Source organism: Drosophila yakuba, chromosome 3R (genome assembly GCF_016746365.2).
Source record: "Drosophila yakuba strain Tai18E2 chromosome 3R, Prin_Dyak_Tai18E2_2.1, whole genome shotgun sequence".
Classification (NCBI taxonomy): domain Eukaryota; kingdom Metazoa; phylum Arthropoda; class Insecta; order Diptera; family Drosophilidae; genus Drosophila; species Drosophila yakuba.
The window spans coordinates 16893733-16917747 of record NC_052530.2 but is presented as its reverse complement, the minus strand read 5'-3'; the positions used below and the strand labels follow the sequence as shown (position 1 = coordinate 16917747).

At 47.8% G+C, this 24015-nt stretch overlaps 6 protein-coding genes across 6 annotated transcripts in view; 4 read left to right on the top strand and 2 right to left on the bottom strand.

Moving 5' to 3' along the window:
• LOC6537167 (A disintegrin and metalloproteinase with thrombospondin motifs 9) overlaps positions 1-3338 on the bottom strand; it is a 35225-nt gene extending 31887 nt beyond the window's left edge. Inside the window, exon 1 of the mRNA XM_002097692.4 lies at positions 1955-3338. Within this exon, the coding sequence (XP_002097728.1) occupies positions 1955-2350 (396 nt within the window). The 5' untranslated portion in view covers positions 2351-3338. The remainder of the gene's footprint in view (positions 1-1954) is intronic.
• Positions 3339-9696: 6358 nt separating this feature from the next.
• Positions 9697-10817, top strand: LOC6537166 (B9 domain-containing protein 1). Its single transcript, XM_002097691.3, has 2 exons — positions 9697-10235; positions 10412-10817. Exons 1-2 carry the CDS (start codon positions 9848-9850, stop codon positions 10747-10749), a joined length of 726 nt encoding a protein of 241 aa, XP_002097727.1. The 5' UTR covers positions 9697-9847; the 3' UTR covers positions 10750-10817.
• Positions 10818-11052: 235 nt separating this feature from the next.
• Positions 11053-12564, top strand: LOC6537165 (opsin Rh6). Its single transcript, XM_002097690.4, has 3 exons — positions 11053-11915; positions 11978-12258; positions 12323-12564. The coding sequence occupies exons 1-3, from the start codon at positions 11208-11210 to the stop codon at positions 12441-12443; spliced, it is 1110 nt and encodes a 369-aa protein (XP_002097726.1). The 5' UTR covers positions 11053-11207; the 3' UTR covers positions 12444-12564.
• Positions 12565-12640: 76 nt separating this feature from the next.
• On the bottom strand, positions 12641-13368 carry LOC6537164 (trissin). Its single transcript, XM_015192690.2, has 3 exons — positions 13211-13368; positions 13057-13147; positions 12641-12988 (listed from the first exon to the last, which is right to left on the bottom strand). The coding sequence occupies exons 1-3, from the start codon at positions 13260-13262 to the stop codon at positions 12808-12810; spliced, it is 324 nt and encodes a 107-aa protein (XP_015048176.1). The 5' UTR covers positions 13263-13368; the 3' UTR covers positions 12641-12807.
• A 592-nt stretch (positions 13369-13960) lies between these two features.
• LOC6537163 (activating signal cointegrator 1 complex subunit 3) lies at positions 13961-21261 on the top strand. Its single transcript, XM_002097688.4, has 6 exons — positions 13961-14200; positions 14271-15952; positions 16006-16981; positions 17055-17463; positions 17521-20409; positions 20471-21261. The coding sequence occupies exons 1-6, from the start codon at positions 14070-14072 to the stop codon at positions 20933-20935; spliced, it is 6552 nt and encodes a 2183-aa protein (XP_002097724.1). The 5' UTR covers positions 13961-14069; the 3' UTR covers positions 20936-21261.
• A 1398-nt stretch (positions 21262-22659) lies between these two features.
• Positions 22660-23737, top strand: LOC6537162 (sex-lethal homolog). The gene is made up of 2 exons (XM_002097687.4): positions 22660-22791; positions 22872-23737. The coding sequence occupies exon 2, from the start codon at positions 22896-22898 to the stop codon at positions 23664-23666; it is 771 nt and encodes a 256-aa protein (XP_002097723.1). The 5' UTR covers positions 22660-22791; positions 22872-22895; the 3' UTR covers positions 23667-23737.
• The last annotated feature ends 278 nt before the right edge of the window (positions 23738-24015 follow it).

Below are 24015 nucleotides of genomic sequence, written 5' to 3'. Positions count from 1 at the left end.
AAAATAAAAAAAAAAAGCGAATCAAAAAAAAAATATACAACAAAAGACAAAAGGCGAAACAAAACAATAACAAAAAGCAAGAAAATAAATATTCAAATTCTACACATTGTGCAAATTTCATCGTCGAAATACAAATTGGACGGCGCACTCTAATACAGGCGGTCGCCGTACTTACTTACAGGCAAGTATTTCCCGACTTGTCAGATTCTAGGCGCCACTCGAAAAATTAGAAAATCTATTTTCGAAACACTCACTCACAGCAGCGCAACGAGTGAACCGCACCGCACTGAATATGTCACAATTATTCATGTGCTTCTGAAAGCCATCCGATGTGCATATATACGATCCATAGACATAGTCACGCCCAACCACCAGCAGTACATCCCATTCCCATTCCGAATCCCAAAACCATTCCCAAAGCCATTCCCATTCGATCCCGAGGGGGTTACGTTGCCACACATGGCCCGTTATCAGTGGCGGTCGGGCCAACAGACTTCCCAGCCCGCACCCATACCTATCATTATGTAGTATGTATTATGTATTCGTGGACCGGGGGATCGTGTTGTTTTTCAAATTTTACATTGCCCGCCCAGCGGACGTTGATAAAATTCTAATGGCCTGTAAGTCAGTTGGCCATTAAGTCAGTTAGCCATTAAGTCAGTTAGCCATTAAGTCAGTTAGCCAGTAAGTCAGTTAGCCCGTAAGTCAGTTATCCAGTAAGTCAGTTAGCCAGTAAGCCGTGTTCTAGGCATGTTTCCATATTTGTTGCTGTCACGTCCCAAAACGAACGCTTTTCGCACCTTGTCGAGCCTTGTAAATCGTAGTTATGTGCGCTTTCCACGCAGCTCGTGTAATTGCAATTCCACTTCCTCCCGCCGAACTTGTAAATGTTTTCGAAACTGTTGAAATTTGCATCTAAATTCGTCTGCTGCCCCACTCACTAATGGGCAAAAACCGTTCGTTCCCAATAGGCTTAGTGGTAATATCAGTGTCATCCAGACAGGGTCGTCTTCGTTCTTTATCTCTGTTAGATAACTGGGTTTCCAAATCTCTTATCTCCCGTGGGACATGATGCAGAATCTTTCGCTTTCCCGAAAAGTGTTGCTGCAGAGCAAGAACAAGAACGAGAACGGCAACGGCAACCTGGCGGAAACACACGTCCGACATATCAGCAGTCCCTGTCTGACGCACATGGATGGATGGATGGGATGGGTGAGTGGATTATGAGTCAGCTTGAGAAGAAGTGGCTGCTGAATAGTAGCTGTCCAGGGAGTGCTTTGTTGACCAGAGTCAAGTGGATGCATAGATGCACCATTGCGTGGACACGCACTTGCATTTGGATCGATGTGCGCCGAACACGTTGCCTCCTTCAGTCGGTTTGGAGCTGTCGAACGGTGAGGTCGCCGAGAATCACATCGAATCCACCTCGGGATCCACTGCTTTTCCGCTGCCGAATGGGCCGGTGTGCGAGTACTCCGTGGTGGTCAGTGAGGCGTGTGAATTCAAATGCGGTGGTGGTCAACGCTTTGTGGTGGTTGTCGCTTTCTTTGTGTCGCCAGTGGCATTTAATCAAAATCGAATAGAGAGCCAGAGAAGCGGCAAATGCGGCAAAAGCGGAAAAAATGAAATGAAATGAAATAAAACAATGCGGCATACAAAACGAGACGAGCACACCAAAATATCGACAAATCAACCGAAATTATAAAAGAAAGGAAAGAACTCGACACATCGATGTGGAATCAATGCAATAAATTAACTTGAATTTGGTTTTCGCTTGCCCAGTCGATTTCGATAAAGTAGAAAAAAAAATCCAAAGACGAATACAAACACAAATAAATGAAAAATCGTAAAAATCCCGGTCTGCGAATTCGATCAGCCCACGAAATTCGATGCGGAGGACTAGGCCGCTGCAAATATTTATTTGTTATGCACATAACTCGGATTTAGGACCTACCTGTCTGCCCAGCAGCGGTCCCTTGCTGATGAAGTCCTTCTTGGCCGAGTAGAGCTCCGGCGGTGGTCCTTTCAGCGAATACCGCAGGCCGGCCTCCCCAAGGTCGTCCGTCGTCCCCCGCAGACAGCGCTCCAGGGCACGATCATCCCTCTCATCCTCGTCATCATCGGAGGCATTGGAGGCGTTGGAGTAGGCGGAGCAGGGGGAGGATGAGCTGCGATCCCCTGCACCGGGAGACTCGCACACGGTGGTGCTATTCGTGCGTGTGCTGTGACCGGAAGTGGTGGAGCGCAGTGTGGTGCTGGGATACGCGAAGGCGGGCAAGTCCGACAGCAGACGATGGCACTCGACCTCCTGGCCGCCAGCGGGCGCAGCGAGTGAACCGGCATCCGACATGGCGATGGCGATGACCAGATAAGATAGCGATCTCCCAAATCCAATCTCCCGAATCCCAAATCGCAAATGGCACGTGCAAAAATGCGCGCGAAAGAGCAGCAAAGTCCACAGTGCGTATGTGCGGCAATATGTGTGTGCATATATCTTGTAGATACTCGTATATGTATCTTTACACTTATGTTGGCTCTATGGCTCTTTGGCTCTTTGGCTCTTTGCTTATTTTGTTAATTGAAATGCGACAGTCTCGTTCCGTTGCCGTGGGCACCGCACCCGCCAAAAAATGCGAAATTACGAACAGCTACGGCTACGGCTGTGGCTACGGCTCGTGGGTATTAAAACGACTCACACACTTATGGCTGCGATTAGCTAGATAAACTACTTTAGTACTACCACTCTAGCCTATGTACGATCTCATGATGAATCTTTTTGCCGAATCACAGAATTTATTCGTGGCTGGCCAATGTTAAGCTTGAACTTCACACATCGCGCCGATTGCATTCACTTTCGAGCTGCACCATTAACTTGGTCACCTTTGGTCACCTTTGGCATTCTGCGTTTCTGGCTTTCTTTTCGCTTTCGGCCAGTGACTATTTTTGCAAACTTCTCGGTGGCGAAGGTTGTCCCACAACTGTGCACCATGTCAGAGTTCACAAGAACGCGCCGATTGCTTCGCATACTATCGCTATCGCTGTCGTTGTCGCTGTCGCTATCTGGCCAACATGGCTGGCCAGGATACACTAGTATATGGAATTAGATTTCGATTTCGATTTCGAATTGGAACTGGAACCAGAACTGGAGTAATTTTACAAACGAAACGGAACTCAAGCAGTTGGCTAATTCTAACGCGCGCGCGTAAATAAACGAAGCGGACGAGAACGAGCCGATGGACCAAGTGCTGCGAACCACAGAATATGTATCTGTATCTGGCGATGTTTCGTTTCGGCTCGCTTGAGTTCCCGCTGCGGACTGAACACTGCTCGGCGATCCGCACTTGGTAGCGGCCGTACGTACCGCCAAGCAATCTGCGATCTCGATCGCTCCGAAAGCTAAAAGCTGTTCTCTCGCCGCTTTATGTACGCCGCTGTCCAACTTACATATGTGTGTATGTATAGGGACATGGAATGGCTGAATGGGATAAGGATTCCGATTCCGATTGAGATTCAGATTCCCAGGCGAATGCTTTTCTAGTGATTAGAAAGAGGCCAGAATGCGAATGCCATTGCCATATCACTGCCACTACCACTACACGTAACTCGTACTCAAAACAGCCGGTCTCTCTCTTTTCCTCTCTCTCTCTCTTCAAAGAGAGCGCGCTCTGGCGAAAAGAAAGCCAAACTCGCGGCCGAGCGCGACTTCAAAACTCATTCCGTGGATCTCTTAAATGTGCCTCTGTGCTTCTGGCTCGATATTTTCGCACATGTGCGGATTATACTCGTGAATTATCATCCGATAAGATTAGGTGTTAACATAGTAACAATCTTGGCATCTAGAGTATCTGCCTTTTGGGCAGAAGTAATATGGATAGGTTTATTCTAAAAACAAGAGAGAACGCTGTAGTTGAGTTGCTCAACTATCAGATACCTGTTACTCAGCTAGTGGGAGTGAGAATATCGATTGAAATTGGAATAAAAATTTTTTAAAAATTGAAAAAATATTTCAGTGTGAGGTTATGGGCGGTTTGAGGGCGTTGGAGTAGGCGCTGCTAAAACTTTTTTTACATATCGATAGAAATTAAAAAGACAAATATAAAATACAAATATTTAAACACATTTTTAAAACAGTGGGTGTGGCAGTATTGGCGGGTTTGTGGGCGTTATGTCTCTGCGTCTAAGCTTCATGCTCAACTTTCAAGCTTTTATAGTTCCTGAAATCTAGGCCTTCATACGGACAGACGGACGGACATGGCAATTGATCCTGGCCAACAAACGTTGCCTTCTGCCTGTTAAATACCTTTCAACGAATCTAGTATACCCTTTTCCTCTACAAGTAACGGGTATAATAAACATTTATACCAATGCAATCTTAATTCAGTTGAAGTATTCAATGTTACCATTTTATAACTTTCTTTGTACATTTTTTTTCTGAGACGTACACTTGAATAAAATTGAGATTCTTGATTAAGTACAAGTGCATTTACTTACTAATCAGCATTACTAATATTTAAGCATTACTAATATTTAAAAAAGAAATGGTTCATATCTTGAGCATTACTCAGTGGTGCACTTCCTAAAAACTCATTTTCAGAGAATATCGGATGTTGATGACCACTGAATGCTAGATGACTGGCTCATCCGTAATAAAGAAAACCCTTTGAACTCACGCACAAATGAGTCAAATCTAACGAGATATGTATGTCTAACTAAACTAATGCGTAGCTGGAAATATATTTCGCAATAGTTAAGATTAATTAAGACTTAGTACGTGGTAGCTTAGTAATATTATGGTTTACTTTATTTTGGTCGTTTGGACAAAGAGTGTGCGACATCTGCTGGATCCCAGGCCATCCAATGTGGGTCAAGATCAATCTACTGATCGCGTCAGGGAATAAAAATAGTAGCCATTCGCTCCACTATTTGAACGCCGAGAACTCTTCCACATAAGTGTCTTCTGTGCCAAATTACCATATGTAGCAATTGACCCTATTGTATACTAAATATTTTCGTTAATCAAACGCAGCAATAAGCATTAATCAATTAAAAGACGAGAGCTCGTTTGCCAAATTAAAGTATAGTTGGATATTAAAAATCCATTTCGCCGCATGGAGAGGTCGGCGAAAAATTTAAAAATATTCCAAAATACGATGATGTATACATACGGATGTTGTGAGAATGCTGGGCTAATGAAAAACAGCTCAAAAGATTCCAGGAAGAGCGATCTCCAGCGTGGCGTTGCATTGCGGCAGCGGCAGCGGCAGCACCAACCATGCAATCGGCAACAAAACGCTTGTTTTGTAATCACAGAACAACAACAAACTGCCGGCATCCAAAAGATCCAAATGATGCCAACATAAAACAGCAGCCAGAACAGCAAATCTTACAAAACAGCCCTAAAAGTCTGGAGGCAAGTGTGCAAGTGAGCAAGTGAGTTCCCCAAGACGGCTGTTTATATTACACCGAACTGGTCATGCCCTGTAAGCAATGTTTACAGAGCCACTAAGTAAATAAACGACTTCCTAGCTGGAGACCCCGAATCTCTCAATTAATGGCTCAGTCTAGCAAATCACATACTGATCTCGAGAAGGGAAGCATACGGTCTAAATTAGGAAATATTGCTCAAAGAGGCGCCGCTGGTTTTCAGATGCTAATGATCGAGCCACTGGAGACCGCTACCGCTGACCACAATGTATCTATCTGTCTATCTGTCTATCCAGCTTTGTATCTATGGTATCTGCTCAGATCGTATTGTATCATCCTAATAATTAACGCATTTGGATCATAAGGCGGGCAGCCATAAACTTTTGTTTAGCAGTTGATGCCAATATGGCAACAGCATCAGATGCGTTCCCCCGATTCGCATTTGGATTTGGATTTGGATTTGGTTTTGGATGTGGATAGAGAATCACTTTCAGGTGGATCTCTGCATATGCAGGCAAGCGGCCTTCGAGTGGATCGAAGATCAATGAGCGAGAGGCTGTGAAGAGCCCTATACTACGGATCACTATCGAAGTCTTCAGATCGAAGTCTTCAGATGTTCAGATGTTCGATGTCAGACTGACTGTCTGTTTATCCGTCCGTGCGTCCAACACGCGCAGGCCTCTTAGTCAATTGCGTCTGTCCGTATGTATCTGTCCATATATACTATGTACATGTGAATGTTTGTAGTATGTCTAATGCGTGAGTTGGTTCGGCATCTCTATATGTTTATGCTCTGCTAGTTCCATTCAGTCGCGTTTTTTTTGCGCTCACCCACACACTTGATTGATAAATATTGATCCTGATTGAATGATCGAAAGCTTGCGAAAACCCAAAACAGCCATTCCAGCGATTCGTACCGATCCAATCCATTCCGATCCGCAGGCCTGCGTAATTATTGAGAGCTCAGGTTTTGAAGTTCCCCTGACAGCTGCTCAATCAAATCAAATCAAATATTTGGGCTAACTAAACAAAAACCTTTCTTAAAGAGCCCCCAATTCCATGCCCTCATCGATGATGTCTAAATTCTGGAAATTCGCAAAAATCAAACTCAATTACTGCCGCTGTCAATCAGCGGCAGGAATCGAATTGGGAATCTCCATCGCCATCCAAATCGGAATCGGAATCGGAATAGAGAGCCATGCGTAAGAGGTATTTGTTGTACTCCCATAGCCCCTAGATAGGTGGCGTATCTCGAAGATACATTTCACTTAACTGTATGGCATATATCATCCATTCAACTACGGCACAGAGCAGCCACCATGACAGCACGCGCAGATGGCGATGCTGATGCCGATGCTGATGCTGATCTAGATGGGAATCGGGGGTGATATGGATGGGGACGGGATTGGGGAATGGGGATCGCTGGGAGCCGGCCGACGTGCGTTGACCCTGAGACTTGCCCACACCCACCCACGCAAGCGAAAAGCATAAACTAATAGGGGTTTATATATAGATGCACAGAGGGAAACGTGCTACCCAAAACAAGACACTATTTTCGATCTCTGCCCAATTTGGATTTGCTTAAAGGAACGGAAAGTAGTCACCATATGGTAATATTTCTTTTAATATAAATAAGGCATAAAAGGGTTAATAAAATGTAAATATTTGACCCAAGCACCAAATTAACTTAGATAACATACTTGTTTACCTTTCAGATACATTTTCAATCATTGCCTTTCACTTTAAAGGCAATTTGCCCAGTGTATCAGTCTGTTCCTTGAGTTTGGGAAACTGGCATGCAAATCATATCCCAGAGGCTTGCAAATATTTATGGGTATCATGTGGAAGAGACTTGAAGTGAGTTGAAATTAAAAACATTTTAAAAGTAGCAGAAGTACAATGGCTAGCACCGCTCTATCGCCATAAAAGATGAGTGCCCGCTGAAAGGCAAGATCATAAAATTGGACTAGAATTCAAGTACATACTCGTACGCATGCATAACTCAATCTTTAGTTTTCCGAGATCCATCCGGACTCTTTGAACTGTCTGCCAGTTGGGGAAAGACAGGCGCAGACATGTGCAGATGATTCCCTAGATGACCCTAATCCGCCCCTGAACCGCTCCAGAAATTCGCGTTGCGCAAAATCGGTTCAACACACGACGCTCGACTTTCAGTAATGCAACTCCGCCAAGTGGAGTGGCCAATGCACTTGCCAAAGAAGACTTCAATTGAAAATTTTCATTTACACCAGGCCGGCCAGCCATTCAATGGATATGAATCGGTTTTATATAAGGCTCCAAATTTATATTTCTTTCTGTATAATTCCTCCGTTCATTGATTCCAAAAACGTAATTGAATGCAATGCAGAATGGCAGTGAGTGTGAGTTTCTCTGCTGGCGGTATGTTCTTCAGTATTAGAAGCGAATAAAATTGTCGAAATCGCGCAGCATAATGCCATAATGCCATAATGCTAAACTCGAGCCGAAATTATGTCGATTCTGCGCTGCATCAGCATTATATCCGATTGCAGCAACGAATTGAGCGGCTTTCGGCTTTCGGCTTTGGCATACGGCATATGGCCTGATGTCCGATTTCTGATGGCTTTACTCTTGCTTTCGGCTGACTGACTAAGCCTAAGCTTTTGTTTTGGCAATCAAAGGGGCTTTTGGCTCATTTCGTGGAACTGCACATGCCGCACACATTACACTGCTAGAAACGCACAATTGGGCTCTCAAAGTCGTGGACAGAAAACAAATAAATTGTTGGAATATCACGAACCATCAGCACATTTTCTGTAAACAGTGCTTCTTAATGGGTAGTTTGCGATGAATAATACGCATTTAATCTTATTTCGAAAATGTTATCTTCTTAAACTTGTTTTTTCAACGCCAGCTAATCATTGTATTAATTACTAACTACACGCCATTAATTTGTAAGTTATTTTCTGATTAAAAATACACTTGCCTTCATATTCACCATTGTAAAAGATTTGTAATTGGGTATGCTTACAGGTAAGTGGCAGTTTCTGCCAGTGTAAGCACTTGATCCGGCTCTTATTGCGGCACCAATCGGCTGGCCCAGCTGTGGCACCACTCTGCACCACAGCTGCAGTGACAATCCAATCTGGCGGATGCGAAGATCATCTGCGTGGCGGTTCTGCGGCTCGAGAAGATGCCAGGTGAGCCAGGTGAGATCGCCTTGAACCATTGACATTACTTGAGGCGCAATTTAATTACGCCCATGGGGGACTTAGCTGATTAACTGACTGGCTGACTGACTGACTGACTGACTGACTGGCTAGTTGGCCCATTGGCCCAATGGCCATTGCATATTGCATAATGCATCATGCTAATAGGGAGCGGCACTGGGGATCGAAGATCGAGGAGCGAAGGCGCCACTTCCCGTTTCGGTAGCGCCGGCAATTGTCACAATGATTTACAGGCATGCCGCGTTGGCAGCTATAAATTGCTAAATGGCCATTACAGCATTAATTACACGACGGCTGTGAGTCAAATCGAAATTGACCTTTTGCCCCACCCAGACTGCCGGTTACTAGACTGCAGAAAGAGTTATTATCTTGTAATTGTCACATACTAGCGGTGCGCAGATATGTTACTCCGATCTCGATCTGAATCTGGATCGGAGTATGCAAATTGGCAGCCAGAACCACTCGATGTCCATGTAACGAGCGATGTCGATTGGAATTAAATTACACAGCCGTCGACATGACAAAGTGTGCGAATAAAATAAGTTGTTTTCCGTACATAACTGGCGAAACAAAGGAAATCCACCAAGGCGGCGACTAAAGTAGTTACAATGCATACCGAAAGGAATCATTAGTGTGATTTATGAACTTGCTGCCGCATTAAATCAGCGAAAAATAGAAATTATCATCGGTGCTTTATCTAAACTATTATTAAATGCAGACAGGCCATATACCATCCGTATTTACAGTCGATAAGTGCTGAGTGTCTCTCGGGAATTCCTGAGACTCTCGCAATCAACAAAAAATCGAGAAATTGTTTACATAAATTTCGTTTATGATCTTGCCAGTCATATACAGTACATAAGCATAAGCATTAAATTAATACAATAGTGCATTTAAATAAAATCGAATAGAAGAGAAAATGACAATAATGGCTTAGCTGTTTAGGAACTTGACGACTATTTCTGGTTTTCAATATGGAAAACAGAAGACATAAAAATGCATTGAATAGCCTCTTTGATACTTAAGCAAAATATATATATTTTAAAATCTTTAAAAAAAATACCTCTTTTTTAGCCCAAGCTGTCATATTTTTTGGCCACTTTCAACACTAAGTCTCTGTGCCCATGTCAGTTGTCAGGTGGAAATAAAAGTAGTTGCCACTCGACTTGGCTGGAAACACACCCCATCGAGAGTCGGTAGCCGTAACCACCACCATGAGTGCCAGCGAGGGCGTCAGTCTCCCGGGCAACGAGGACACCACTCCGCCGCATGAAAAACATAAACAAAGAGCCAAAAAAGGCAAAAAGAAGTTCCGGAGTGCCAAAGAAAGTGTTCCGAATGCCATGGACGCGAAAGCCACCGCCAGCTACTTCAGCTTGAGCATCGTCGGCCAAATAGTGTCGGCCACCTTTCCCCTGGGTCCCGACAAGGAGTTCGTCTTCCTGCGCTACGAACTGGTCGCTGGCCCCGACTGGCAGCTGTCCTCCGGACCCCAGCACGGACTCACCCAACTGGCCACCAACAGAAGGGGCCACTTCAACGAGCCGATTGTCTTCAACATGCCCATCGAGGTGACCTACAAGAGCACCAGTCCCTTTGGCTGTAAGTAGGAGTATAGAATTGATTATTTTCCACTTTGGGCAGTACACTTGCATTTACTACATAGAAGATGTATTACTCCGTAACTAAGATGCAAGCACTGCCAAAAAGATTCAAGAACTTTTAGTGATCCTTCTTGGTAATGAGTTTATATATCCTCTATTTCCCTTGGTTTTCAGGGCCCCAGATCCTGGTAAGCGTGTTCGGGCGCAGTGGCCTGGGAAGGGAAACACTGCTCGGCTACGCCCACATCCACCTGCCCGTTTTTGGCAGCCGTCGGCCAGCGGATCAGACGGAGCAGCTGCAGGCCCCCATCCTGATGCCCAGGTGCCCCAGCATGATGGCGGACATCACCAGTTGGCTGTTGCGGCGGGAACCGGAGCTGAAGGACCCCAAGGTGCTGCTGGACAACCTGAAGTGCAAGGGACTCTCCATGGAGTCATACGGCAGCCTGCAGTTCCAGCTGTCCACCGTGATGAGGGGAGCACGCAAGCTGGGCTACCATTGGCATTCCTGAGGAGGAGAGCCCGGATTGTGTCAGTCAGTCAGTAAAACGTGAAAACGTGAACTTGAGGAAGCAGGAAAGCGTTTGTCTTAATCTAATTGCCGGGTGGGTGGTACCTCAAACTTGACCATGACCGTTGTGGCGGCTAAGACGGTTTTGAAATGACGCGACTGCTGCTAATCCGACGCAGCAAACCGGCGGCAATCGAAAGCCCAATTCGAACGGTTAGCTTTGGATTGGCCAAGTGCTGGCTAATTGGATTAGGGCAATTAGTCTAAGACGCGGTGAACAAGAGTGGACATATAAAGACCCGGCCATGGTGTTGCCCCAGGCATTGCCGCCGAGTTCGCGTCCCGAGAGTCAGTCGTCCTGCTATGGACAGCGAGTAGTCGCCGCAGCAGAGTAGCCAGCGATCCAAGTTCAGACGAAGCCACCACCGAAGCACCACCGTTGCACCACCAGCACCCAAAATGGCCAGCCTGAATCCACCGAGCTTCGCCTATATGCGCGATGGGCGCAATCTCAGCCTGGCGGAGAGTGTGCCCGCCGAGATCATGCACATGGTGGACCCGTACTGGTACCAGTGGCCCCCACTGGAGCCCATGTGGTTCGGCATCATTGGCTTCGTGATTGCCATTCTGGGCACCATGTCGCTGGCGGGCAACTTCATTGTGATGTACATCTTCACCTCGTCGAAGGGACTGCGCACGCCGTCCAACATGTTTGTGGTCAACCTGGCCTTCTCCGACTTCATGATGATGTTCACCATGTTCCCGCCGGTGGTGCTGAATGGATTCTATGGCACCTGGATCATGGGTCCCTTCCTGTGCGAATTGTACGGCATGTTTGGCTCGCTCTTCGGATGCGTCTCCATCTGGTCGATGACGCTGATTGCCTACGATCGCTACTGCGTGATCGTCAAGGGAATGGCCAGGAAACCACTGACGGCCACGGCGGCGGTGCTCCGGCTCATGGTCGTGTGGATCATCTGCGGTGCCTGGGCTCTGATGCCGCTCTTCGGCTGGAATCGCTATGTGCCCGAGGGCAACATGACCGCCTGCGGCACCGATTACTTCGCCAAGGACTGGTGGAACAGGTCCTACATCATCGTCTACTCCCTGTGGGTCTATCTCACGCCGCTGCTGACCATCATCTTCTCCTACTGGCACATCATGAAGGTATGACTTCTCTTACTTATATCATCCAAGGATTCTGTTAAGGATCCACCCTTGCCTTGCAGGCTGTAGCTGCCCATGAGAAGGCCATGCGCGAGCAGGCGAAGAAGATGAACGTGGCCTCCTTGCGGAACAGCGAGGCCGACAAGAGCAAGGCCATCGAGATCAAGCTGGCCAAGGTGGCCCTGACCACCATATCGCTGTGGTTCTTCGCCTGGACCCCGTACACCATCATCAACTACGCGGGCATCTTCGAGTCGATGCACCTGAGTCCGCTGAGCACCATCTGCGGCTCCGTGTTTGCCAAGGCCAATGCGGTGTGCAATCCCATTGTGTATGGACTGAGGTGGGTGCCACCATCTATCTACCTTCTATGTATAATATATATTTTGATATATCTCCTGCCACAGCCACCCGAAGTACAAGCAGGTGCTCAGGGAGAAGATGCCATGTCTGGCCTGCGGCAAGGACGACCTCACCTCGGACTCGAGGACCCAGGCCACCGCCGAGATCAGCGAGTCGCAGGCTTAGGCTTAGGAATCAGAGACGACGACTGCAGACGTAGGGAACTGACGGCTCTAGATCTACAAAGACTCAACTATTTTGCAAAGGCACCTCAAGGAAAACCCCAAAAAAAGCTGGCAATGAAAAATGTAAAAAAAAAATATTGTAAAAATATAACAGCAATTGATACAAAATCAAAATCGCCCACTTATCACTTACTCAACTGCTTTGTCGGGCACAGTGCCCCAAAGAAGTGTGTGCCTTTATTGGTAAGTAACATTTCAAGCATCTCAACCATTTGCCATAGCCATTGGATCACATAGTTCGTTAATCAAAATCAATGCCAGTTTGGTTATCAGTAAAAGTGGTACAGGATAATCTGGGGTTGTCTTCAGCGGTAGTAGGTGTTCATGCCGAGGTCCATCAAAGTGCCATTGTGACGCCTTTCTCGCAGCTCCTGGGTGAAGAGGGCACGTCCTTGCAGCAGGATGAAGTCGATGAGCCGCCTGTTGGAGCTCTGACGCAGTGCGTCGGGGTCAGATCGCTTGCGAAGGTAGTTAAAGCAGCATGTTCTGGGTGAGCAAAATGAATAACACGTGCGAAACGCCAGTTGGGAAACCCTTTGGATATATTATCTTACCGAAAGTGCTTTGTGCCACATGCGCTGGCACACTCCTTGCCACAGGTGTCGCATTTTATGGCCTGCGAACTGGGGCACATCAACCAAATGCCTACACAACGCAAAGTTTTAGTTACACAACCTAACCATTGGTTACTTCAAAGTCTAAACTCACATAGCACGATGATCTGGAGGTGCGCCAGCCAATGCATCGTTGTCTTGGTCATTGGTCGGCAGTCGGCTCAGAATGCTGTGCCGCACATATGATCTTCTCCTGGTGTCCTGTTTCGTATCCCTGAGAAAGCGCAAATGAAAGGACCGAGATGCCGGTTCCTGACTTTATATACTCGTCGCTTGCAGGACAGCTGCCCACTTGGAGCTTCAGTGAAAGAGGCATTCAAAGTGGTCAATGAAGCATGTGGCAGATGAATAACCAGGAGGAGGTTTCCAGTGGGCATGTGAACACGCAGCGCATATTAAGTAACAGCACACAGACAATTGCAGCTTGCGCAACAAGTTTATGGGGTTATTTTGGGGTTGTTTGGGGCGGGGGTCGCTTGGCAGCCGCAAATCAAAGCAGCTGGACACAGGTTGTAAAACTTCTTAATCTTGCGGCAAGTTAAGCATATTAAAATTGTGAGCAGATTCCTCAAAAGTGACTTCGTATTTCCATACAATACGGAGGATGGTGAAAATACATGGTTTATGCTGTTGTCAACTTAATTTTTTATATTATTCCATCCTAAAACTGGGTTTGTACATTTAATTATGCGAATTCGCAGCTATTTAGTCATTGCAATTAATTTTAGTGGCACACCATTATTTGTAACGACCTTATTTTGAATTTCAACTTACGATATACGACATTCAAGCTATTTCCCCATGTGTGGCAACACCGTTTCCATCCAGTGTGACCGCAATTCGTGTTTTTTAGTATTTTAGGGGGAAGAAGAAGCCGGCCCACTCTGCGATTTGGGAAGAAAAAACGTAAACATTAATTTTGCACCAGCTCTAGTCATAAAAAGCGATTGAATATGTGGGAGCCGCCACGACTGAGTGCATCGCTGCGCACCAAGACGGAGCTGGAGGCCCGAAGTCGGCGCTTCAGCGTCCTGCGGCAGGCGAAAACTAACTCTACTGCGTCCACGACGACGAACAGCCAAATGTAAGTAGCGATTTCACCACCTGTGAAATTCTGATGAATTCCTTTTCCTTGCCACCTCGATCCTCTCCAGCAAGGAGGAGCAAACCATCGCGCGGCTTCTGGCCCAGATGCCAACCGAAAAGCAGCCCGCCGCAAAGGTGCAGCTCCAGAAGCTGCGCAATCTGGTGCAGGAGTGTATGGGCTACGAGGAGCAGCCACAGGTGGTGGAGCACGCCGCGCTCTTTCTATTCTGGCTGCTGCTGGATCAGCGGGTGCTCCTGGTGGCCACCACCCAGCGGCTGCACGGCATGTTTGGCCAGATCTTCGATCGCAAAAAGTCTCAAATCCACGACTGCGTCCAGACCATCGGTGATCTGCTTGAGGATCACGAAAGATCTGCGCTCAAGCGTTGGCGACAGACGCAGCACAAGGCGCCCGGTGTAGGTCCGCTATGGGGCGCTCATATCCATGTCAAGCGCACGCCCTCCGAGTGGATGGACATCAGCCTGCTGACGGATCTGGCGCCGGATGCGCTTCTCAAAAACCGCACCGTTAACAAGTTCTCCATGAAGTACAAAACGAAATCCACCACGCTGGTGTCCCAGAGCTCGGAAGCCGCCAAGTTGAGTCCGGAACTGCAGACTCTGCTTGGAATCTCCGAAAAGCTGGACGACGAGCATTTAATGGATCGCGTGGGCGACATTCTCGGTTCCAAGCGCAGCAGCGAGGAGTTGCAGAATGAGCTAATGGAACTTCTGGGATTCGATCACTTTGAATTGGTTGGGAAACTGCTCCAGGAACGGGACAAGATCGCTCGCCAACTAGATCAGTTCGCCACCCGATCCCGCCGCGTCAAGGAGGTGAAACAGAAGCGCATCCAGACGGCTGCCAGTGGGGGAGTCGCAGAGCGGCGTCCCACCGTGGCTAGCGCCGTCGTAGTTCAGTCGGCCCAGGAGAAGCAGCTGGGCAAAATGCAGCGGCGGGAGGAGAAAAAACTGCAGCGCATCATGCGAAGCATTAAGGACGAAGAGCCCGAGGATGACCCGAATTGTGCGGTCGCCGTTTCCGTTCAACAACTGCGCATGCAGCACCAGCGAAAGCTCTTGGAAGCCGCGCAGCGCGAGCCTCTGTTGCTCAGCACAAAGGCGGCTAAAGCGGAGTACAAACAGTCCTCCTACAACCAGCCCATCCACTATCCCTATGTGTTCGACAGCCAGCTTCTGGCGAAACAGCACGCAGGCTTCATAGGAGGCAGCAGAATCACTCTGCCCGACAACGCCCAGCGTGTCGATAACAAACAGTGGGAGGAGGTAAAGATCCCAGCAAGTGAGCCACCCCCACTCTCTGTTGGCAACAAGCGCATCAAAATCGAAGAATTGGACGACGTGGGCAGACTGGCCTTTGCCAACTGCAAGGAGCTGAATCGCATCCAGTCTGTGGTCTATCCGGTTGCCTATCACAGCAACGAAAATATGCTGGTGTGCGCGCCCACGGGAGCCGGAAAGACCAACGTGGCTATGCTGTCTATTGTGCACACCATCCGTTGCCACCTGGAACAGGGAGTCATCAACCGGGACGAATTCAAGATCGTCTACATTGCCCCAATGAAGGCGTTGGCCTCGGAAATGGTTGATAACTTCTCCAAGCGCCTGAAATCTCTACAAATCGTTGTACGCGAGCTGACGGGTGACATGCAGCTTACCAAGGCGGAAATGGCTGCCACCCAGATACTAGTAACCACACCGGAGAAATGGGATGTGGTAACCCGAAAGGGTAAGGATAACATTTTATGTTTTACACAATTTGTTAACAAAATTACTTTCCAGGCAGCGGCGACGTGGCTTTGATAAGCCTGGTGAAGTTACTCATCATTGATGAAGTGCATCTTTTGCACGGTGAGCGAGGTCCCGTTGTGGAGGCATTAGTGGCTCGCACACTCCGCCTTGTCGAGTCCTCGCAGTCAATGATTCGCATCGTAGGCCTATCCGCAACCCTTCCAAACTACATCGATGTGGCTCACTTCCTGCGTGTGAATCCCATGAAGGGTCTGTTTTATTTTGACTCCCGCTTCCGACCTGTGCCACTGGACACCAATTTTGTGGGCATTAAGTCGGTTAAGCCGCTGCAGCAGATCGCTGATATGGACCAGTGCTGTTACCAAAAGTGCGTTGAGATGGTGCAGGAAGGTCATCAGATAATGGTTTTTGTCCATGCCCGGAACGCCACGGTGCGAACGGCAAACGTGATTCGCGAACTGGCCCAGCAGAACAATACCAGTGCCCTGTTCCTGCCCAAGGATTCCGCTGCTCACGGACTTGCAACGCGTTCGATACAGAGGAGCCGAAACAAGCAACTGGTGGAGCTGTTCTCTTGCGGCTTGGCCATGCACCATGCGGGAATGCTACGCGCCGATCGTCAGATGGTTGAGAAGTACTTTGTCGAAGGCCACATCTCGGTGCTCGTCTGCACTGCCACTCTGGCCTGGGGTGTCAATCTGCCGGCTCACGCTGTCATCATCCGAGGAACAGATATATACGATGCAAAGCATGGTAGCTTTGTGGACCTGGGCATTCTCGATGTGCTGCAAATCTTTGGTCGCGCCGGTCGGCCACAGTTCGACAAGAGTGGAGTGGGCACCATCATCACCAGCTATGATAAGCTGAATCACTACCTGTCGCTGCTGACCAATCAATTCCCCATCGAGTCCAACTTCGTGAATTGTCTGGCCGACAATCTTAATGCGGAAATTGGCCTTGGCACCATTACCAATGTGGAGGAAGCGATCGAGTGGCTCAGTTATACGTATGTTGATATTGGACTTAATTATATGTCTGATCAATTTGAATGTTATCGATTTTATCACAATAATTTAAAGGTACTTGTTTGTGCGAATGAGAATAAATCCTCATGTGTACGGTATCGAGTATTCGGAGCTACAGAAGGATCCCACGCTAGAAGCTCGCCGGCGAGCTCTCATCATGTCCGCATCGATGAGTCTGGACAAAGCTCGGATGATGCGGTTTAACCAGCGGACCATGGACATGAACATCACTGACTTAGGTCGCACTGCATCTCATTTCTACATAAAGTACGATACAGTGGAAACTTTTAACGAGTTAATGAAGCCGTTTATGACCCAGGCTGAGATTTTGGCCATGATTTCTCAGGCGCAGGAGTTTCAGCAACTTAAGGTACGCGATGATGAGATGGAGGAATTGGACGAACTGAGAAACGCCTATTGTAAGATAAAGGCACACGGCGGAAGTGAGAATATACACGGCAAGGTAATGATTAAACTTGTACAAGCCTATTCCCAAGCTTAATTTTGTGTTTTTTGCCAGGTGAACATTCTCATTCAGACATATCTTTCCAATGGGTATGTGAAATCCTTTTCACTGAGCTCCGACATGTCGTATATTACCACGAATATAGGAAGGATAACCAGAGCGCTGTTCTCCATTGTATTGCGACAGAATAATGCGGTCCTGGCGGGACGCATGCTGCAGCTTTGCAAGATGTTTGAACGGCGCCAATGGGATGATGACTGCCACCTAAAACAGTTCCCAGCCATTAACGCCGAGACCATCGACAAACTGGAAAGACGCGGTCTGAGTGTCTATCGGCTGCGGGATATGGAGCAGCGGGAGCTAAGAGAGTGGCTCCGCAGCAATACCTATGCAGATCTGGTTATCCGGTCGGCGCAGGAACTGCCCTTGCTGGAAGCGGAAGCCAGTCTGCAGCCTATAACTCGAACGGTGCTGCGTATCAAGGTGGACATTTGGCCCAGTTTCACATGGAACGACCGAGTTCATGGAAAGACGAGCCAAAGCTTCTGGCTGTGGATTGAAGATCCAGAGTCAAACTACATTTACCACTCGGAGCTGTTTCAAGTCACCCGGAAGTTGGTGATGAGCGGCCAGTCGCAGCAGCTGGTGATGACCATTCCTCTGAAGGAGCCACTGCCGCCACAATACTACATAAGAGTAAGCAGCGATAGCTGGCTTGGAAGTACTACATGCATTCCATTATCATTTCAACATTTGGTGCTGCCGGAACACCACCCGCCACTCACGGAGCTTCTGCCCCTCCGCCCGCTCCCGGTCAGCTGCCTCAAGAACGTTCTCTACGAATCCCTCTACAAATTCACGCACTTTAATCCAATCCAGACGCAGATCTTTCACTGCCTGTACCACACCGACAACAATGTGCTTTTAGGCGCTCCCACCGGCAGTGGTAAGACCATTGTGGCGGAGATCGCCATCTTCAGGGCCCTGAACCAGAATCCCAAGTGCAAAGTGGTTTATATCGCTCCACTTAAAGCGTTGGTCAAGGAGCGCATATCCGATTGGGAGCAACGCTTCCAGCGCTCCTCTCTGGGTCTCAAGGTTGTTGAGTTAACTGGCGACGTCACTCCCGACATCCAGGCTATCCGAGAGTCCCAACTAATCGTTACCACGCCAGAGAAGTGGGACGGCATCAGTCGCTCTTGGCAGACCCGCGAGTACGTGCAGCATGTGTCCCTAATCGTCATCGATGAGATCCACCTGCTGGGAGAGGATCGAGGACCGGTCATCGAGGTGATTGTATCCCGTACAAACTTTATCAGTTCGCATACCGGTCGGGCGATTCGAATCGTGGGATTGTCCACAGCATTGGCCAACGCTCAAGATCTGGCCAACTGGTTGGGAATCAAAAAGATGGGACTGTACAACTTCAAGCCCTCGGTGCGGCCAGTGCCTCTCCAGGTGCACATCAATGGCTTCCCAGGAAAGCACTACTGTCCTCGCATGGCAACAATGAACCGGCCCACGTTCCAGGCCATTCGCACCTACTCCCCTTGTGAGCCCACCATCGTCTTTGTCTCCTCGCGTCGGCAGACCCGCCTCACGGCTCTGGACCTGATTACCTTCGTGGCCGGCGACTTGAATCCCAAGCAGTTCCTGCACATCGCCGAGAACGAAATGGAGCTGATCCTGCAGAATATTCGTGACCAGAACCTTAAATTCTGCCTAGCTTTCGGCATTGGTCTACATCACGCCGGCTTGCAGGAACAGGATCGCAAGTGTGTTGAGGAGCTGTTCCTCAATAGGAAGATCCAGGTCCTGGTGGCCACAGCCACACTGGCATGGGGTGTTAACTTACCAGCTCATCTGGTGGTGATCAAAGGTACCGAATACTTTGACGGGAAGGTGAAGAAGTACGTGGACATGCCCATTACCGATGTGCTACAAATGATGGGACGAGCCGGGCGGCCGCAGTTCGACAATGAAGGCGTGGCCGTCGTTCTGGTGCACGACGAAAAGAAGAACTTCTACAAGAAGTTCTTGTACGATCCATTCCCGGTAGAGTCCAGTCTGCTGGGAGTGCTGCCGGAGCACATAAACGCTGAAATCGTTGCCGGAACTGTTCAGTCGAAGCAGGCCGCTTTGGACTATCTGACGTGGACTTACTTCTTCCGGCGACTACTCCGAAACCCGTCGTACTACCAGCTGCAGGGCATAGAACCGGAGAATGTTAATGCCTTTATGTCCAACCTGGTTGAGCGCGTGGTCTATGAACTTTCTGCTGCTGCCTGTCTGGTGGAGCGTGACGGATGTCTGGTGCCAACCTTCTTGGGCCGAATCAGTTCCTATTACTACCTGTCGTACCGCACAATGAAGCATTTTCTGGAGGATCTGCAGCCGGGCATGAGCACCAAGGAAGTTCTGCTCGCCATCGCCGACTCCTACGAATTTGATCAGCAACCTGTCCGTCACAACGAGGATAAGTACAATGAGCAGATGGCTGAAACGAGTCGCTTTAGACCCCCGTCGTCGTCCTGGGACTCTCCGTATACCAAAACGTTCCTGCTACTCCAGGCCCACTTTACACGGCAGTCCCTTCCGAATTCGGATTACCTGACAGACACCAAGTCGGCACTGGACAACGCCACTCGAGTGATGCAAGCCATGGTGGACTATACAGCGGAGCGGGGTTGGCTGTCAACCACTCTGATTGTGCAGCAACTAATGCAGAGCGTCATTCAAGCCCGCTGGTTCGACGCCAGTGAGTTCCTAACGCTGCCGGGAGTGAACGAGGACAATCTCGATGCCTTCTTGAACATACCACACGGTGAGCATGACTATTTGACGCTGCCCGTGCTGAAGGAGCTGTGCAAACAAGAGTACGAAGTACTGGCGAAGCCTCTGCGAGATGCCTTCGAGGAACACGAGATCGAACAGATGTATAAGGTACGCTTCGTATTAAGCAAATTTCTGAACGACTTTTAAAACTTACTTTAAACATTTGCAGGTAATCCAAGATATGCCTGAGATAGCACTTCAAATATCCGTAGAGGGTCGGTACATGGAGAACGAGAATGCCAAGCGACCGCTCTCACTTTCTGATGACACGAGGGGCGAATGGTTACCCCTACATGCCAATGAGGACTACGTCCTCGTAGTGAACTTACAGCGCCTTAATGTCAGTGGACAGAGAAGAGGCGGTGGACAAAGCTACACGGTGCACTGCCCAAAATATCCAAAGCCCAAGAACGAAGCTTGGTTCCTGACCCTGGGCTCCCAGGCCAATGACGAGCTCCTGGCCATGAAGCGGATTTCCATTCGTGGTCAGCGTTGCTCCAACCGCATTTCGTTCCAGGCAACTCCCCGACTCGGACGTCTACAGCTCACGCTTTATTTAATGTCCGACTGCCTCATTGGCTTTGACCAGCAGTACGACCTGCGATTCGAGATCATCGAAGCAAAAGAAGTCTAGGGGCTCTCCTTAAAGATTAAATCTAACTTATACCGTAGCATTCTGTAGAGTTGAGGCTTAACTTTTAGTTAATGGAGTTCATATGGTCTATGAACGTTTTCCACAATCACTGTTATCATCTAGAGCTTGTAGTAAAACTGAACTTGCGTATTTATTGTGTGATCCTCCAAGACATGTATAACATTTGTATCATTAGTAACTGCTTCGAGACGAAGCTCCTTTGTTAACCGACCATGTAGAACCTACATGCATGAATCACTTTCTATGAATTTATGAAGTAACTATTTTTAATGTGTAAAGTTAATAAAGTTTGTATTGAAAGCGCAGACACGTTCTTAAAATCAGCTATTAAAATGAAGTCGAATCTTCAACGAGATCTATTTACATTTTTCAGTGCTTACATAGGCATACCTGTTGACATGTTACCTACATTTACTCTACATGACACTGTGGCGACACCTGACGTTCACTTGTGTAATGAAGGAAATGATTCATAATTCATGTCAAAAGGAAATCGAACCGAGCGACAGCATTAAAATAATTCTTGTTAGTATCTCAATTGATTTATTTATTTCAAATTTGGATGTGGAACTATGAAAGTGATCAGTGTATGTTGAAAAAGCAAGGCCAGTTAAGAGCGAAAAAAGTCGACAAAATGAAGAGGCTAAGCAGTTTAAGCCCGGTGTGTCTAAATATGTATTTGAATCATTAGTTCCCAAGTTTTAAATTGTCCCAATATACCAGCTAGGAACGAAATAGCAGCTCGCTGCGAAAATATGTAAACGACCCACCTCATCCGAATGAATTGTTTACGTGAGGCGTCTTTTAATGGCGGGTTTTATCTGAGTCCTGCCCATTTCTGGATGCTCCTCCACTCCTGCGCTCCTGCCTTCCTGCCCCACACATGGCGCTGAGAAATGAAAGCATATTCAAGTGATTAAAGCAGATGGCCACCACATCGGGCAAATGCGGATCCACTGGTCCCCGGGGAGTCCCGACTAGGATAAGGAGCTGGAGCTGGAGGAGGAGCTCCTCCCACAGCGGTCGAGTAATTAAACTTGATTAATTGTCTAGTCAGCATGAAGGTAAAAATCGGCGTAGCCAAGATAAACGAAACGGAAATGGAAATTAATTAATATGAGGCCAAGTAAAACAAAAAGAAATAATGAACAAGTTTGCTTTGGCAATAAACAACGGAGCATTCAATTGATCCAATCGATGGACTCGAGTGCCATGTCGGTTCCCCAAATATCCACAATATCCAATTTAATTTCCACCTGCACAATTTTTACATTCCTCTGTGCAGTACTCCCATTCCACCTTCGAATTGGCAATGTCGAAATTCCATAATCAGCAAACAAATAAATAAACAGCTGGAAAACTTTTCAGAAACTTTTGCACCTTGTGCACATAAAGGGTTTCATTTTGTCTTGGCACGCCAACTTCTCAGCCAAATCAGCGATTTTGCAAAGTGGAATTTATTTAATTTGCATTCGGATTTAGGTGTTAAGTAGGGCTTTCTTAAAGCATTTAAAACTAGAAATGGTATTGTATTTATTCAAAGCGAACCTTAAGTTTTGTGAAACTCAAAGCCGCCAAGTTTGAATGATTTTATAACTTTGTACAATACTGGTTCTTTCGCTAAATTCGTTTTTAAACTCCTCGTATGTTGTCAAAAGAATGATTTTAGTTTATTTACCAACTGATTGTTGTCCAAAGCCATGCCGTTTGTCATAAAACTAATTGTCAATCCCATTCCGGAAAATAAGGAAAACTGTTAGCATTTGGAGAGGCAGTGCTGCAAAGTACCCCGACTTTTAAGTCAATTCGGATATTGTAATTGCCAATTTTCCATAGTAAGTGTTTTGATTTGGATCCCATTTCGTGGAAAGCATTACACTAACCTCGGTCACTTACGCCTTTCTTTCTACTGAAGAGTCGCATCTATAACGTAGAGATAATGACCGCCCAGGAGTCCACCATACAGCCGCTGAGCTGGGGATACGCCGGCTCCGAGATGTTCCAGACCGGAAGCCCAGTGCCGCCTCTCATTAATAATGCTTACAGTCGGGGGCAGACGAACCTGATACTCAACTACCTGCCGCAGGACATGACGGAGTTGGAGGTGCACCGCCTCTTCTCTAAGTTCGGTGAGATCCGCAAGGCCAAAATCATCCGCCACCGCAGGACGGGCATAAGCTGCTGCTACGGATTCGTGGACTACGTGTCACCCCGCCAGGCGGCTGCTGCCCAGGAGAGCATGGATGGCTACGAGACGCGCGGCAAGCGGCTGAAGGTGGCCTTCGCCCGACCTTCGGAGGATCCGCCCAGGAACAACAACCTGTACGTGGCCAACCTGCCCACGTACATGGACGAGAAGAAGGTGCGAGAGCTCTTCGCCACCTACGGCAACGTCTTGGATATCAATTTGCTGCGCCACAAGTTCAGCAAAATGTCCCGTGGCGTGGCCTTCGTACATTTCGAGCACTGCCGGGACGCCGAGATGGCCAAGTTCGGCATGGATCGGTACATGATCGAGGGCGCCTTCCGGCCCCTGACGGTCAAGTTCGTGGACCGCCCGCCCAAGGCTCCGCCGACTGCTCGAGGCGGTAATCTGACCTCCAGTGGCCTCCAGTATAAGCTGCAGGGCAACGCTTCCCCACCGATCTCCAAGCGCCGCCAGGAGAAGGACGATGAGCCGGAGTCCAAGCGTTCGCGCGACTCTGACTAGTCATGGGTGTTTGGCAGGGTCTATCTTTGGCCAGGACTTGCTACAAGCTTTTTGATTTTTTTAAAATTGAATTGACAAATAGTAATATAAAAAATATATTAATATTTTTCCCAAGGGAAACCTTCCTCGCAGGTTTCTTCAGCCTTTGCTTAAGCAAAACGCCCTTTGAGCTTACGCCTTATACCCACCTTCCTTTAGGTAGTTCGGTCCAATTAATTTCGGTCTTAACGCATTCATTCAGTTATGCATTTCGCTGCCCTCTGTCTTTGGCCCTACATAAATAATTCATTGTATTGCCGCAGGAGCTGGGCTTATCGTTCGCAAACAAGCCACTCCTACGGACTGCAGA